The sequence below is a fragment of the Saccopteryx leptura genome, chromosome 5 (assembly GCF_036850995.1).
Source record: "Saccopteryx leptura isolate mSacLep1 chromosome 5, mSacLep1_pri_phased_curated, whole genome shotgun sequence".
Classification (NCBI taxonomy): domain Eukaryota; kingdom Metazoa; phylum Chordata; class Mammalia; order Chiroptera; family Emballonuridae; genus Saccopteryx; species Saccopteryx leptura.
The window spans coordinates 106,472,101-106,490,671 of NC_089507.1; the positions used below are offsets into that span (position 1 = coordinate 106,472,101).

The window sequence follows — 18,571 nt, forward strand, 5'->3', positions numbered from 1 at the left end:
TATAATAGCATAGCTAAAAATAGAGGATGTTTGAAAAGGCATCCTTTGGAGGGTTTCTGACTTCTAGAAACTTCTGTATTTTTTTACAGTTTAATTTTTTTTTATATTATTGAGTTGAGAGAGACAGGAAGGGGGAAAGAGAGAGAGACAGGAACATCAATCCATTCTTGTATGTGCCCACACCAGAGATTGAACTGGTAACCTCTGCACTTCTGGACAATGCTCCAGCCAACCAAGTTATCTAGCCAGGGCTACAGTTTAAAATTTTATCTCTTTTTTTGCATTTATCATTACTATGTAATTTTGCTATACATTTCACCCAAAACTATGTTTTGTTGACATATTTGCTAATCATGTGTATAGCCAAATTTTGAAATTATTATATATTAGTATTTATTTCATATGCGTATATTTTACCTCTCAGTGAGACTAGGGATTTATTTCCTAAACTTCACCCAGACTGATGAAATACTGCTTACTTCTAAATAATTACTTATTGATTAACTAACTGATTTGGTAGATAATCCTAAAACCACAAGATGGTTTTCCCCTCCCCCAGTATTCATAATAAATACTGCAGTATTTCTAGAGCTGTCCACAACCTCAACATAGTGGATTTCAGCAAGAATGAACTCGATCTTTAAGACAGGGGCAAGTCAGAAAAAAGAAAAGGACTGGGACTAGGTCATTTGGTGATTCATTCTCTAGTCCAGCAACCTTTGAGAAGAGTGGAAATATTAGTAGTTGACATTATTGAGCAATTAGTATTTCTTTTTTTAGTGCTTTACATGCAGTGCCTGGTTTTATCTTCACAGTAGCACTATTAGGTAGGTATTCTACTATCCTCATTTTGTAGACAGGAAGCAGTCTTAGAAAAAATATACAAGGAAGGGCAAAAGGAGGTTTAAAGTTGTGAGTACACAAAACATACAGTTAATTCTTGTATTATTATTTATTTATTATTGTATGGTTTACTTGTAGTACAACTGTAAACTTACTTTTGCCCACCTCTGAATAATCTGCGTAATGGCATGCCTTGTTCGCAAACTGCGGCTCACAAGCCACATGCAGCTCTTTGGCCCCTGAGTGTGGCTCTTTCACAAAATACCATGTGCAGGTGCTACCTTGATAAGGAATTTACCTACCTATATACAGTGTGTCCGTAAAGTCATGGTGCACTTTTGACCAGTCACAGGAAAGCAACAAAAGATGATAGAAATGTGAAATCTGCACCAAATAAAAAGAAAACCCTCCCAGTTTCTGTAGGATGATGTGGCAGCATGTGCGCATGCGCAGATGATGATGTAACACCATGTATACAGCGGAGCAGCCCACAGCCATGCTAGTCGAGATGTGGATGGCACAGAGGAAAGTTCAGTGTGTTCTGTGGCTTGCTAAATTCGAATCTTTGACCAAAGTGCAACATGAATATCGGTGCGTTTATAATGAAGCGCTACCACATAGGAATAACATTACTCGGTGGGATAAGCAGTTGAAGAAAACCGGCAGTTTGGTGGAGAAACCCTGTTCTGGTAGGCCATCAGTCAGTGACGAGTCTGTAGAGGCTATACGGGATAGCTACCTAAGGAGCCCTAAAAAATCTGTGCGTGAGCCCACATCAAACTGCACTGAATAGGTATGAAACTGGGAGAGTTTTCCTTTTATTTGGTGCAGATTTCACATTTCTATCATCTTTTGTTGCTTTCCTGTGACCGGTCAAAAGTGCACCATGACTTTATGGACACACTGTAGTTTAAGTTTAAAAAATTTGGCTCTCAAAAGAAATCGTTGTACTGTTATTTAGTCTGCTGACTAATGAGTTTGTTGACCACTGGATAGAGCATAGAGGTCAACAAGGGTTTGAAACCTTTGCCAATTAACTCCAGATGACCAAACTATGCTATTAATGATTTATTTATAATTCAATTTTTTCTCTTTTTCTTTTCTTTCTTTCTTTCTTCTTCTTCCTCTCTCCCTCCTTCCCTTTTTTCCTTCTTTTCTTAACTTTTTAAAGGCCCAATGTAATGTCATGGAATCTCAGTTTGTGGAAATCTTTGGTATGCAAAATGTGTTGGTGCATGGTCTGGAAAAGGCTGATTCAATTTTGAAACATGACAACTCTGAAAAATAACTAAGCAGGTGGGAGAGTGACTCAACTCTCCCAGAAAAGCCATAGCAATGTCCACAGCCACCATAGGGCCAAGAGGCTACAAGGAATGGCCAAGTATCATTGCTTGTGGTCAATGCATTCTAGATATTTGCTTCAAAAAATTCTATGACCTTGCTACACAGAAGCAAAAATATGACTGGACAAAGAACAAATAATTGAAATAGGACTTAAAATTTAATTTGAAAAATATATTACCACTGCAAAAGAAACAAAAAAAAATATCCAGCAATTAACACATAGTAGGCTCTCAAGAACTATTTCTTGAATGAGTAAATAAACAGATAAGAAAAGAATGAACATATTGGCTGTCTAATCACATTGTTAGTGAACAAAAAGAGATCTATTTGAATAGGTCACACAACCAATTAAAAATATTGTCACTGTTTTGGCATGTACTTCAATTTACTGAGCTCTCTCACGTAGCCCTGTGTTTCAGCAAGAACACTTTTGTTCTACAAAGAGAATATGATGAAACCTCTTTTCAAAATATTTATATCAAAGTAAATTGAAATCTAAATTAAACTATTCCAAATTCTCCATCTACCAAACACCAGGGCTTTTGCTAGAGAATTTTGCATTCATTACTTTCCCTGACCCTTACAACACCTTATGTGGTCAACATTAGTCTCTCTTCCACGGACAATGAAGTGGACTTGGAGCTACTTAGGAACTTGGGCAGTGTCTCACAGAAGAAGAAAAGGACAGACACCTAGGTTTGAGGCTTCCAAGAAATATTATTGGTGGAACAAAATCAATAAAAGTGATTAAAAAGGAAAGCAACCATAATTTACCCGTTGACACAGTTACCTACAGAAGATACTTTTTAAGTTTCCACTGGGTTCGGAACATTCAGTGAGGACATATAAGTTTTAATGCATGCGAAATTAAAAATTTTAATATCCAAAGGAATGCCTTGAGATGAGGAAAGATGATAGTTCTTCTAAGTTAGCTGATTGTTAAGAGGAAAGGGGGGGGGGCAGTGATGAATCATTATCTCATCTTGTCTGGATGATTGATTTGGGTCTTTACTGAGGGTCCAGCCTCCACAGAAAAGCAATAAAGCACCTTTGCCATTAGGTTATCCTCATTGTACTTAGTGTGTCTAGGGTTGAGGGGATACGGAAACCAATTGCTTGTGTACTAGCAACCTATGAACCAAAATCAAGCACATATTCATTTGATTTTTTAAAAATGCTCTGGCCCTGGCAGGTTGGCTCAGCATTAGAGTGTTGGCCTGGCATGTGGAAGTCCTGGGTTCGATTCCCAGTAAGGGCACACAGGAGAAGAGACCATCTGCTTCTCCACCCATCGCCCTCCCCTTCTCTATCACCATCTCTCTCTTTCTCTCTCCCACAGCCATGGCTTGGATGGTTTGAGCAAGTTGGCCCTGGGCACTGAAGATAGCTCCATGGCCTCACCTAGGGCGCTAAAATAGTATGGTTGCTGAGCAACGGAGCAATGCCCCAGATAGGCAGAGAATCTGGGGGCCTGTAGGGGGCTTGCCAGGTGGATCCTGGTCGGGGCGCAGGCGGGATTCTGTCTGCCTGCCTCACTGCCTCTCAACTAATAAAAGAAATAAAAATAAAAACATAATAAAATAAAATAAATAAATAAAAATGCTCTGGAGCATTTTTCATTAGTTTTTTTTACTCATGAAAAATTCTGTATTTCTCACATCTCCTAAAAAATAAGATCCAAACATTGAGCCTGAATTCTTAATAGCTACCTCTTTAATTCTGCTCTCCAGTTTAACACTTCACAAGTTATGCTGCCTGTTTTCTAGGTAGGCATTTGGAGTGTGACATCTGTCATATAGAGAAGCAGTTCCCACTAGAGACCATCAGCATCACCTGGAGGCAGGGACTAGGGTTAGGCAAGTCAGGCACCTTGAATCAGGGGCAAAATTTAAGGAAGTGCCAAAGACCTCAGAAACCATGATAAACAATATATTAGCACAATATTTTTTAAATCGACTTTAATGTAAAATGAACAAAACACTAAAATTTTGAAGAAAGGCAAGATCTGACTCTGCACTTTGCCTGACGCTGCCTTACTCTCATCTTAATCTTGGCCCTGCCTAGGGTTTTCTAAGTCAGAGATATGAGACATATCCTGAGAGTTTCTAGTTTAGTTGGTGGTGTGTGGCTTAAAATTTGCATTTCTAACAAATTCCCAGGTCATGTGGATGCTGCTGGTCTAGGGACCACACTGTGAGAAACACTGGTCAGAGAACATGTCCTCCTCATTCTTTTTGGTCCCATGCAAATTGTGAAGCACAGTTTGTATATGTTGCATATTAGCATTATTCATATCCCCAATCAATGCATAGCAATACCACACCAATGGAAAAGATAAAAAAATATTAGCCCTTAATTCTGTCCATTCTACCCAGAGATTCAGTAGACAAAGAGAATTGAATACATTCTAATTATAAATACTTTACATACTTGGATCTTAAAGTCATAAAAAAAAATCAAGATTTATTTCCAAAGTCTTTCAACAAGACAGCAACACTAAACGGGAAACTCACACCATTATTTCCTACTTAAATCAAAGGTAGTATTTCTTCTTTGGACTGTAATGCTGTCCGTGACATAGTATGTGGATGATTTTGCCAGAGGCAATTTCATAGTTTCCTTATGTTCTTCAGAAACTGTAGCCAATTCTAGTATTTGATGCCTTTAATGACCAAACTATCTGGGAAATCCCATGCTAATGGAGGAAGGTAGTAAACAAGTATGATTATCATTGAATGAAACTAAATATGTGTCTGGATGGAAACTTGGTAGATTTTTGTTTTATTTTATTATTATTTTTAGTGTTTCTCACCATCTCGTATCACAAGTTTATCATAGATGCACGTCCCATGGGATTCAATGTCCAGGGAGAGGATGTTGAGTTCCACGGTGGAATCAGGAGCCTGGATAAGCCACGTACAGTCAGCGTTGTTATCATAGCTGTCAGGCCAGCCTGGTGAGAAGAGAAAGCCTGGCGCCTCTCGGGTCCTCAGGAACCCGCCACAAGCTCCTGGAGAGCAAAAGAACAGCATCTTTGAAGGAGCTCTGTTGAAGAGACTAGCACTCTCATTTCAAGTGTGAGTCCTCAGCTGTCAGAGGGGGTGGGGGCAGCAGGTCTAGTAAGAAAGGTGAAGGGATTAAGCAAAACAACAACAACAAAAAAACAACCCTCATACTCAGAGACAACAGTGTATTGACTACAGGAGCAAAAGGGGGTGGAGGAGGTAGAAGAGAGTACAGGGGATAGATGGTGATGGAGGGACGCTGACTTGTGAGGTGAGCACACAATACAATATACAGAGGATGTATTGTAGAACTGTGAAACTGAAACCTGTATAATTCTATTAATTCAGTAAAAAAATAAAAATTAAAAATAAAGTGTCAGTCTTATGCTGCAATGAAACAGCCAATTAAAACAATTTTCTCAAAGAATTCTATAAATATTTTATTAAACCCACTGATTCAAACAGCTATGATTAACATAATTTATTTTTTGTGAAGAAAAACAAATTGCACTCTACTTTTTCACCTTAATTTTGCCACGCAACCCATTCATTAATGAGTGCTGATTGTTAGTTAAGCATGAAGTAAGTCCATGTAGAAGATCCTATTATTATCTAGGTAGAATTCTGCTTCTTATGTACTTTAATCTTTACTGTTTCAGTGTGGCTATTCATTATATAACTTATATCTAGGCAATTTTGAAACAATTTTTAATTTGGTAAACTGAAATATTAAAAATGCATATAAGCTAATAATAACAACAGCCTTCATTACTTTCATTCACTTTTTTTAAAAAAAAATAGCAGTTTTATTGAGCTATTTATTCACATACCATAAATTTTACCATTTAAAGTGTATAGTTCAGTGGTTTTTAGTATACTCACAAAGTTCTGCAACCATTGCTGGTATCTAATTTTAGAACATTTTATCACTCCATAAAGAAACTCCATACCCATTAACCTTAATTCTCTGTTCTCCACTCCACCAGTCCATGGTAATCACTAATCTACTTTCTATCTCTATGGATTTGCCTATTCAGGATATTTCACATAAATATAATCATACAGTATGTGGCCTTTTGTGGCTGGTTCCATTTACTTAATATAATGTTTTAAGGTTCATCAATATTTTAGCCTGAATCAGTACTTCCTTCATTCTAAGACTGAATAGTATTACACTGTATGAATATTACCACCGTTAGCTTTTCCATTCATCACTTGTTTGACATTTGGGTGGCTTCCTCTTTTATATTATTATGAATAATGTTTCTATAAACATCCATTATAAGATGTTGTGTGGATATACACTTTCAATGACCTTTTGTGTATAACTAGGAGGGAACTGTTGGATCATTTGGTGATAACGCTGTATTTCAATTTATTTTTATTTTTATTTGTATTTTTCTGAAGCTGGAAACGGGGAGAGACAGTCAGACAGACTCCCGCATGCGCCCGACCGGGATCCACCCGGCTCGCCCACCAGAGGGCGATGCTCTGCCCCTCTGGGACGTTGCTCATTGCGACCAGAGCCACTCTAGAGCCTGGGGCAGAGGCCAAGGAACCATCCCCAGCGCCTGGGCCATCTCTGCTCCAATGGAGCCTCGGCTGCAGGAGGGGAAGAGAGAGACAGAGAGGAAGGAGAGGGGGAGGAGTGGAGAAGCAGACGGGCGCTTCTCCTGTGTGCCCTGGCCGGGAATCAAACCCAGGACCTCCGCACACCAGGCCGACGCTCTACCACTGAGCCAACCAGCCAGGGCCTGTATTTCAATTTTTGAGGACTGCTAAACTGTTTTCCAAAGTGCTACACAGTTTTAAAATCTCAGCAGCAATGCACAAGGGTTTCTACCTGACATATTTAATTTCCTTCAGATGACCCTAGTCTACATTAGGTTTATTTTCCTTTTATTGCATTTCTGCTACCTATACCACCTAATTTGTCATGTAATCATTTAACTACTATATTGTTATTTAATTGACACAACGAACGCTCTATCTTTCCTAAATACCATTAAGCTCTTAGAAAGCAGAGAGTGTATCTTGGCTTCTTTCTTAGTCTGTGTACACTCACCTCAGTGTATCTATAATAAATTTTGAATAAATATCTGTTGAATACATGTACCTAAGAAATGCTGATAATGTACATATAATGTTCATATATTTATATGTTTTAAATGTTAAGTTTTTTTTTATTTCAATACAACTCTCAGAATATGATATCATCATGAGATAATCATTTACACTATTCAGACAACCAGGAAATTATAAAAATTTCTTACCTTATTGTTTTCTCCTTTCCTTGTTCTTGATTAAGAAAAATGTGATTTACGATATTATATTTATATACTCATAAATTATATAACTATAGAATACATGTATGAGAAGAACCTTCTTTTGAGTACTAAATTGTATTTGCTGATATAATGCTTTGCATGAGTGAGCAATTTCTTTTCTAACTTGAGATATATGGTACAAAAAAGCTTAAATCAAGTTTACTTACAAGAGCTATCCAGACTTAAATGAATAGCTTCAAATTACATTTGGCAATTTTGCTGATGGTTCTTTGCTCTAGGATAAATAAATTAATATTTTAAGTAAGAGATTTATATTCAATGTTGTGAAAGTAACTTATAAAGGAGGTGAAAATAACATCTCAGAACAGAATACTAAGGGTCATTAATTAAAAATATGTATGAGTTTTTTTGTTGTTGTTTTTCTTTTTTTTTTTGTATTTTTCTGAAGCTGGAAATGAGGAGAGACAGTCAGACAGACTCCCGCATGTGCCCGACCGGGATCCACCCGGCACGCCCAGCAGGGGGCGATGCTCTGCCCACCAGGGGGCGATGCTCTGCCCCTCCTGGGCGTCGCTCCGTTGCGACCAGAGCCACTCCATCGCCTGGGGCAGAGGCCAAGAAGCCATCCCCAGCGCCTGGGCCATCTTTGCTCCAATGGAGCCTCGCTGCAGGAGGGGAAGAGAGAGACAGAGAGGAAGGAGAGGGGGAGGGGTGGAGAAGCAGATGGGCGCTTCTCCTGTGTGCCCTGGCTGGGAATCGAACCTGGGACTTCTGCACGCCAGGCCAACGCTCTACCACTGAGCCAACCGGCCAGGGCCAAAAATACATATGAGTTTTACCTTCAGTGATCTTTGTTGAAACAAACTCTCAAGAAGTTAGAAAAGTTAGAAGCAATAAGACTAATCTTTTAAGGTCTGTTTGCTCCTACAATAAGTTCACAGTTTGAATATTCTTCAATAAAAACCTATGATAATTTTCCCCAATCAATATTGCAAGAACAAAAAATATCCTCCAAGAAATATGCTGAATTTCTTCTGTCAATCCTTAAATTCATAAAATCCATTCAAAGTTGCTTAAACAAATTCCAAGGAAAATGTAGTCTTCTAAAACAATGATCCCCAACCTTTTTGGGCCACGGACTGGTTTAATGTCAGAAAATATCACAGACTGGCCTTTAGGGTGGGACGGATAAATGTACCACGTGACCGAGACAAGTGTCAAGAGTGAGTCTTAGACGGATGTAATAGAGGGAATCTGGTCATTTTTTAAAAATAAAACATTGTTCAGACTTAAATATAAATAAAATGGAAATAATGTAAGTTATTTATTCTTTCTCTGCGGACCAGTACCAAATGGCCCATGGACCGGTAACGGTCCATGTCCCGGGGGTTGGGGACCACTGTCCTAAGACACTGCTCACTGAGGGAACTAAGAATGTTTTAAAAACAGTAATATAGAAGCTTAAAATTTAGGCCAGTTTTACCTTGAAATATGAAGGTTTACAACCAGCTAAGGGGAAAGTGGAGCATTTCTGAAAGCAAATTTAAAATGAAATAGAGGAACAGTTACCTCTGCCTGTTATTGGATCCTTAACTTCCGTGTGTGTGTGGTAACTGCACATCAAATTTCAGAGCTCTCTAAGGTGATCCCTAGATATTGTAAGTAGAATATCTTATGGATATTAAACCCCTAATTAACATAAAAATATAATGGGAAACTAGCATTTTTAGAAACAAACATACATTTTTTACATATCTATGAAATTAAAATAACACCTGAACATATGGAGGAAGGTTTGGGGGCTGTATTTATTCTTCTTACTCAGTTGTGTCTTTGGCCCCTATTAATCTGTAGGACTCTTTGAAATACTGGCCTATACATATCAGCCCCTAAAAAGAATCACGTTCATTACCAAACACACCTGGTGCGATGGTAGGTAAGGGTCCAGCAGAGGCATTTATTGCAAACCACTCCAGAAGGAATCCTTTCCCGGAGACTGAAGAGTCAGAAGAAAACTGAAATGTCAATGAATTTCCTGTGGAGCTAAAGGATTCGATCTGGGAGCCACAGTAAGTTCCAGTCAGGCGGGAATGAATGCTAACACCATCATAAATCTGCATGTAAAAAACAGATAATAGAGCATTGAATTAAGGCAATTATCTCTTTTTTCATTAAATAAAACTAAAAGAATTCTGTATGTTACTATAAATTTATCATAATGGAAAAAATAAAAAAATGAGTAAATATCTGTTTTAAAATAAAAATGTCATTAAATGCATATGATTTTAATAACTTAACATGCTTTAAAAATTATCTCTTAACTACTGAATTATTGTATATTAATAAACATATTCTGTGTGATAGAACTCACTGTATGACTTACAGCAAAATTTGGTGGAAAAGTAGAAACCAGGATAGTTGTACAAAAACACTTATTAAATGTGCTTTGGGGCCTCAAAGGGAATTAGAAAGAAGGAGAAAAAACATGAAAGAGGAAAGGTTTAATGAGAAAAAGTGGACAGGCATCCTAAAGGAGCTCCTGTCTCCACAGAAGCAAAGCAGAATTAATGACAACAGAAGAATTGTAACTTGCAACAGCTCAACACACCTTCAAACCACTCAATACATATTTTTCATTTGTCTATCGTCATTATATACAATATTTGTCTGTCTAATATACTTAAATAAAGCTGGGGGAAAGTCTCATGTTGTTTTCAAAATTGATGCAATAGTCAATTTCTGGATGGCAATGATCACAATTTTTGTATTTTTATTTATTTATTTTAACAGGGTTCTTCAAATTTAATACTCTAACATAAGAATAAATAGAATGCCTGACCAGGCTGTGGTGCTGTGGTGCTGTGGTGAGAGCAGCAACCTGGGATGCTGAGGACCCAGGATGCAAACCCTGAGGTTGCTGGCTTGAGCGTGGGATCATAGACATGACCCCATGGACTCTGGCTTGAGCCCAAAGGTTGCTGGCTTGAAGCCCAAGGTTGCTGGCTTGAGTCCAAGGTCGTTGGCTTGAGCAAGGGGTCACTGGCTCAGCTGGAGCTCCCCAGTCAAGGCACATACGAGAAAGCAATCAATGAATAACTAAGGTGCTGCACAACTATAAGCCAATGTTTCCCATCTCTCTCCCTTGCTGTCTGTCTGTCTGTTCTCTCTCAAAAATATAAGGATAATGGAATATAAGATTGAATAAATAATTAAGATGTTCACATATACTTAGATAAAGCTTGAGGCAAAATATGATAATAATAAAAATATAGATAAATCTCATACTAGAATTAACTTTGTACAGGTAATCCAGAGGGGGGTAATTATTATCTAAATCAGACAGACCATTCTTGCAATGCTTGAATAGACATTAACTTGGATTTATTTTTGGCCAACGCAATTCACCAAAGTTATAAACATCAATTGTACTTGGAAACTCACCCTTAATTTGTCAAAATAGCAGTTGTATGTTGATTCAATGTCCATCTCCAAGATTCTACCATGGACAACTTGAGAGGCATTCACATTTATAGTCCATTGGAAATCAGAGTTGTGGGGGTAATTTCCAGGCCATAATGGAGAGGAAATTCTCCCGTAAGTTCCCACAATATTATCATTGCCAAATACTAGGAGGAAAATGAAGTAGTAAATCAGTTCTACTTAGAACAGCTTTTTAATCAAATGAAAGAAAACAAAGGGCAAGAGGTATTGAAAAGGATAACTTATAATTGGCTGTGACTTCTTTTCTGAACATTGAAAGAAATACTGCTATCACTTTGGTTTCTGTGCTACCTATTAATTCCTGAAGAAGGGTGATTTTGTAAATAGAATTCCATCTCCTTAGAAGGTTGCATGTTGTGAATACAAAGGATAACATCCCATTCAAAAAGGGATGCTCAAACCCCAGAGAATTTGGGACCATGGAAAAGGGGGAGGATATCAGCCCCATTCTCTAGTTTTGGCTTACTTATTTTACTTTGTCTTACAAAGGAATAAAATATGTTTTTTTAAATTATATAAGATAAGGCCCTGGCTGGTTGGCTCAGCAGTAGAGCATCAGCCTGCTGTGTGGAAGTCCCAGGTTCAATTCCTGGCCAGTGCACACAGGAGAAGCTCCCATCTGAATCTCCACCCTTCCCCCTCTCCTTTCTAGCTATCTCTCTCTTCCCTTCCTGCAGCCAAGGGTCCATGGGAGCAAAGTTGGCTGGGGCACTGAGGATGGCTCTATGGCCACTGCCTCAGATGCTAGAATGGCTCTGGTTGTAGCAGAGCAACGCTCCAGAGGGGCTGAGCATCGCCCCTGATATGCATGCCGGGTGGATCCAGTTGGGAGCATGTGGGAGTCTGCTGTCCCCCACTTGTCACTTTGAAAAAATACCAAAAAAAAATTATATAAGAGAAACTGACATTTGGGAACCGTATATACATATGTGTGTGTATGTGTATGGTTATATATATGATTATACATACATGTGATTATATATATCTATGTATTTTAATAGCTAATTATGGAAAAGTTGAGTTAGAAAATAAAAGTATTTAACATTTTATGCTATTAGAAGAATACTGTTTTTAAAGAATACAGAGTTTATGGCATGCAATGAAACACACTTGATATAAATATATCAGACCTGAACTATACTACCTTTAAAGACTAATGCAGTATGAGAGATAAATTTTAATTTAACAATTAGGTAGAACTAACGCTTAAGAAAAATATTAGAACTCTTGAGCATTCTGAATCTTAATGAGTCAGTCATGTATAATTTAATTTTCATATTATATAATAAAGTAATTCTACAAAGACAATAAGTATAGGACAATAGTATAGAGTTCAGAACTATTCTTAGTGCATTCCTGAAAAATAGTGTTACCCTTTCTAGTTTGTCGAATTCATTCTGGAAGCCATCGGTAAAATAGAACTTACTTTTAACAAATGTGGCTTGGAAGCCTATCCCACTGCCTGAGCCATCTGAGACAAATCTAATCCATAGAGTATGTGCAACAATGGAAGAATAATTGAGAGGGAGGACGTTTCCACAGTATCTTCCCACCAAGTGACCAGTGGCATTTCCTTCTCGGACCTCCACAAAATCTCTGCTACAGTCCTGAGAATCCTCCAACTGGAAAGTTCTGGTTTGAAAAGAAAAAGAAATAGAAGGATTCAATGGACAGAATTAGCAGATTATCCTGAACCACATGCTGGGTTAACATGCTCACTTTTTAAAACGTTCTTTAACTTCAATCACAGCAGTTTTCGCTGCAAAAACTTTCTTTCACTCAAATGTGTTGAAATGACGAATCAAGAGATATAAAGATAGTTAATACACTGCCTTCAAGGAGTTTTCTCTATAGGGAAAAAAATTGGTCAAGAATACAGAAAAAAATGTATATTGTAAAGCAGGATATCATAAGTGCCATCAGAGATATACAGTGGTATAAGAACTTTGAGGCAGAGGTATTACCTCTGATTACTGGGCTCAGTAATAGCTTAATAAGAAGATTTTTTTCTTTGAGATTGAAATGTAAATATTAGCTGAATTTAGGTGCAGAAATGTTGGGGAGAGAATGCATGCCAGATATGGGAAAAAAGATGGGGCATATTTAGAAATCTGTGAGAGGTCTTGTTTGGTTAGATTTTTTAGTACATTTAAGAAAAAATTAAAAGGCATGGCTGGCACAGTGTGGTTGGCTAATTTGACAGAGCTTAAATGTGAATCAAAGACATCTGCACTTAATTTCTAAAAAGACAAGAGAAAATATGGCATTTGAACTAACAGCTTAGAGTTGAAACATGTCCTATTCAACTTGTATTATATTCTGAAATTATGATGACATGGAGAAATGGAGGGTAGGAAATAATATCTACCTCATATAATGGTCATTAGTAACAAATAAAAAGGGTCTGGAACAAAAAGGTACTAAATGAATGCTTTTAAAATTCAGTTTTAATGCTGTAAAAACTTGGATATGATCAAGATAGTGTGATATTGGTGCAAGGGTAGGCAAATGAATGACAAAGAGAAAGTCCAGAGAAAAATCCACACATATAGAACCAATACAACTCAATCCACAGTTGTCAAGACAATTTAAATGGGGAAAAATGTTGTTTTAAGAAGTGCTGCTGAGCCTGACCAGGTGGTGGTGCAGTGGGTAGAGTGTTGGACTGGGATGTGGAGGACCCAGAATCAAAACCCTGAGGTCACCAGCTTGAGTGCAGGCTCGTTTGGTTTGAGCAAGGCTCACCAGCTTGAGCCCAAGGTTGCTGGTTTGAGCAAGGGGTCACTTGATCTGCTGTAGCCCCCCCCCCCCATCAAGGCACATATGAGAAAGTAATCATTGAACAACTAAGGTGCTGTAACGAAGAACTAATGCTTCTTATCTCTCTCCCTTCCTGTCTGTATGTCTCTGTCTCTGTCTCTGTCACAAAAAAGTGCTACTGAAATAACTAGATGACTGTCTCTCTTCAAACACAGAAACTAATTTACTTTGTCTCATAGATATAAACATAAAACCATAAAGCTCCTAGAAGAAAACAGAGACTATCTTTGTAACTTTGGGATAGGCTAATTTTCATGGAATGCAAAATGCACTAAATATAATATTTTTAAAATCAATAAATTTGACTTTATAAAAAAATAAAAATTTTCCCTATTTAAAGACATAAATTAAAAAATGAATAGGCAAGTCACAGAGTTTGGATAAGATGGAAGGAATGATCATTGTCAAACATATATCTATATCTAACAAAAGACTCAGATCTAGAATATAAAAGGAATTCCTACAAATAATAATAATAATAATAATAATAATAATAATAATAATAAACTAAATAGCCAAATTAAAAATGCACAAAACACTTGAAAGTGCAGTTGAAAAAAGATGATGAGTGAATGGCCAATGAATACGTGAAAAGTACATCATGTCATCAGTCATCAGAGCAATGTAAATTAAATATCACAATAAGATATCATTTCACATTCATTTGAATGACTAAAATACAAAAGATTGACAAGATCAAATGTTGCTAAGCATGCAGAGTGACTGGAAACCTTGTATATTTCTGGTAGAAATGTATATTAACACAACCACCTTGAATATTTGGCAGTTTCTTATAAAAACATAATTAATGCCCCAGAAATTTCACTCCTAGATTATTACCCAAGAGAAATAAAAACACAGGACCATGTTAGTATTCTGAATGTAATAGAATTCTTGCAATTCAAAAATTAAAAGACAAATAATTCAATTTAAAATGGCATAAGAAATGAAAAAAGTTAAAAAACAAAAGAAAGAAAATGGCACAGGGAATGAATAGACATTTCTCCAAGGAAGATACATGAGTGTCCTTTAAGAACATGGGAAGAGGACATCATAGAAATGGCGCCGTGAGGACACGGACCAAAAAATCTCCCCAAAATTTCAACAAGTTCAACAACCAGAGACATAAAAACCTATTCTTGGAGCATCCGAGAGTTTCACACCCTGAAGGTGAAGTGCTATCAACAAGATCACCCTCAGATGCCATTAAGAAAAAGGAAATCAAATATCATGGATAAAAAAGAAAGAGAAGTAACACAGATAGATGTGGAAAAATCTATGGAGAAAAAATTTAATATATTGGAAACCTTGGAGCTAAATGACAGAGAATTTAAAATAGAAATCTTAAAAATACTCAGAGATATACAAAAAAACACAAAAAGGCAATTTAGGGAGCTCAGAAAACAACTCAATGAACACAAAGAATATATTAGCAAGGAAATTGAAACTATAAAAACAAATCAAACAGAAATAAAAAACTCAATTCATGAACTGAAAAACGAGGTAACAAGCTTAGCTAATAGAACAGGCCAGATAGAAGATAGGATTAATGACATAGAAGACAAGCAACTTGAGGCACAACAGAGAGAAGAAGAGAGAGACTCAAAAATTAAAAAAATGAGAAAGCCCTACAGGAATTATCTGACTCCATCAAAAAGAATAACATAAGAATAATAGGTATATCAGAGGGAGAAAGAGAGAAAATGGAATGGAGAATATATTCAAACAAATAATAGACGAGAACTTCCCAAGCCTGAGGAAAGAACTCAAGCCTCAAATTCAAGAAGCAAACAGAACACCGAGTTTTCTTAACAACAACAAACCTACTCCAAGGTCCATCATAATGAAAATGGCACAAACCAACGACAAAGAAAAAATTCTCAAGGCAGCCAGGGAAAAGAAGAATACAACAATAAAGGAAGGCCTATTAGATTATCATCAGATTTTCAGAAGAAACTCTACAAGCTAGAAGAGAATGGACCCCAATATTTAAAGTCCTGAAAGGGAGGAACTTTCAGCCAAGAATATTATACCCATCAAAGTTATCCTTCAAGTACGAAGGAGAAATAAAAACATTCACAAAAACAGAAAAGATGAGGGAATTTATCATCAGAAAACCCCCACTCCAGGAAATACTAAAGGAGGTTTTCCAACCAGATCCAAAGAACAAAACAAAACAAAACCACAAGTAAAAGCTCCACCAAGAACACAATAAAACCAAATTTAAACTGTGACACCAATAGCAAAAAAAAAAAAAAGGGGAGAGGACAGAGATTAACAGTAGCAAAAGACGAAGAAGTGCAGAAACACTCGCAAGATAGGGTACTACAAAGAATATGGTAGGTACCCTTTTCATTATTTAATGGTAACCACCCTTGAAAAAACCACCACAAAAGCACATGACTTAAAAAAGGTAGCAACAGAGGAAAGAAGTATGGAATACAAACAAACAAAAACAAACGATAGAAAAACAAAAGAGAAGGATCAAACAAGATACAAAATTAACAGAAAGCAATTTATAAAATGGCAATAGGAAATCCACAAGTGTCAATAATTACACTAAACGTAAATGGATTAAACTCACCAATAAAAAGACACAGAGTAGCAGAATGGATTAAAAAAGAAAATCCAACTGTATGCTGCCTATAAGAAACACATCTAAGCAACAAGGATAAAAACAAATTCAAAGTGAAAGGCTGGAAAACAATACTCCAAGCAAATAACATCCAAAAAAAAGCAGACGTAGCAATACTCATATCTAATAATGCTGACTACAAGACAGCAAAAGTACTCAGAGACAAAAATGGTAATTTCATAATGATTAAGGGGATGCTGAATCAAGAAGACATAACAATCCTTAATATATATGCACCAAACCAAGGAGCACCAAAATATATAAGACACCTACTTATTGACCTAAAAACAAAAACTGACAAAAATACAATCATACTTGGAGACCTCAATACACTGCTGACGGCTCTAGATCGGTCATTCAAACAGAAAATCAATAAAGATATATTGGCCTTAAACTAAACACTAGAGCACCTGGATATGATAGACATCTACAGGACACTTCATCCCAAAGCGACAGAGTATACATTTTTCTCTAGTATACATGGAACATTCTCAAGAATTGACCATATGTTGGGCCATAAAAATAATATCAGCAAATTCAGAAAAATTGAAATTGTACCAAGCATATTTTTTGATCATAAAGCCTTGAAACTAGAATTCAACTGCAAAAAAGAGGAAAAAACCCCACAAAAATGTGGAAACTAAACAACATACTTTTAAAAAATGAATGGGTCAAAAAAGAAATAAGCACAGAGATCAAAAGATATATACAGACAAATGAAAATGACAATACGACATATCAGAATCTCTGGGATGCAGCAAAAGCAGTGATAAGAGGAAAGTTCATATCACTTCAGGCCTATATGAACAAAAAAGAGAGAGCCCAAGTGAACCACTTAACTTCACACCTTAAGGAACTAGAAAAAGAAGAACAAAACCAACCCAAAACCAGCTGAAGAAAGGAGATAATAAAAATCAGAGCAGAAATAAATGAAATAGAGAACAGAAAAACTATAGAAAAAATTAATAGAACAAGGGGCTGGTTCTTTGAAAAGATCAACAAAATTGACAAACCCTTGACAAGACTTACCAAGGAAAAAAGAGAAAGAACTCATATAAACAAAATCCAAAATGAAAGAGGAGAAATCACCACGGACACTGTAGATATACAAAGAATTATTGTAGAATACTATGAAAAACTTTATGCCACTAAATTCAACAACCTAGAAGAAATGGATAAATTCCTAGAACAATACAACCTTCCTAGACTGAGTCATGAAGAAGCAGAAAGCCTAAACAGACCTATTAGTAGAGAAGAAATAGAAAAAACCATTAAAAGCCTCCCCCAAGATAAAAGTCCAGGCCTAGACGGCTATACTAATGAATTCTATCAAACATTCAAAGAAGACTTGGTCCGTATTCTACAGAAGGTCTTCCAAAAAATTGAAGAAGAAGCAATACTTCCAAACACATTTTATGAGGCCAACATAACCCTTATACCGAAACCTGGCAAGGATGGCACAAAAAAAGAAAACTACAGACCAATATCTCTAATGAATACAGATGCTAAAATACTAAACAAAATACTGGCAAATTGAATACAACAACATATTAAAAAAATAATACATCATGATCAAGTGGGATCCATCCCAGATTCTCAAGGATGGTTCAACATACGTAAAATGGTTAATGTAATACACCACATCAACAAAACAAAGAACAAAAACCACATGATCTTATCTTATCAATAGATGCAGAAAAGGCATTCGATAAAATACAACACAACTTTATGTTTAAGACACTCAACAAAATGGGTATAGAAGGAAAATATCTCAACATGATAAAGGCCATATATGATAAACCATCAGCTAACATCATATTAAATGGCATAAAACTGAGGACTTTCCACCTTAAATCAGGAACAAGACAGGGTTGTCCACTCTCTCCACTCTTATTTAACGTGGTGCTAGAAGTTCTGGCCAGAGCAATCAGACAAGAGAAAGAAATAAAAGGCATCCATATCGGAAAAGAAGAAGTAAAGGTATCACTTTTTGCAGATGATATGATCCTATACATCGAAAACCCGAAAGACTCCACAAAAAGATTACTAGAAACAATAAACCAATACAGTAAGGTCGTAGGATACAAAATTAACATACAAAAGTCCATAGCCTTTCTCTATGCCAACAATAAAAT

The 18,571-nt window shown here is 36.6% G+C and overlaps 1 protein-coding gene across 1 annotated transcript in view; it reads right to left on the reverse strand.

The window, feature by feature from the left end:
• The window catches only part of CUBN (cubilin), a 306,316-nt gene that overhangs the window by 113,529 nt on the left and 174,216 nt on the right, over nucleotides 1-18,571 (reverse strand). The window contains exons 37-40 of the mRNA XM_066384573.1: nucleotides 12,408-12,613; nucleotides 10,922-11,106; nucleotides 9,402-9,594; nucleotides 5,000-5,197 (exon numbers count right to left, since the gene is read on the reverse strand). Of these exons, the coding sequence (XP_066240670.1) occupies nucleotides 5,000-5,197; nucleotides 9,402-9,594; nucleotides 10,922-11,106; nucleotides 12,408-12,613 (782 nt within the window). The remainder of the gene's footprint in view (nucleotides 1-4,999; nucleotides 5,198-9,401; nucleotides 9,595-10,921; nucleotides 11,107-12,407; nucleotides 12,614-18,571) is intronic.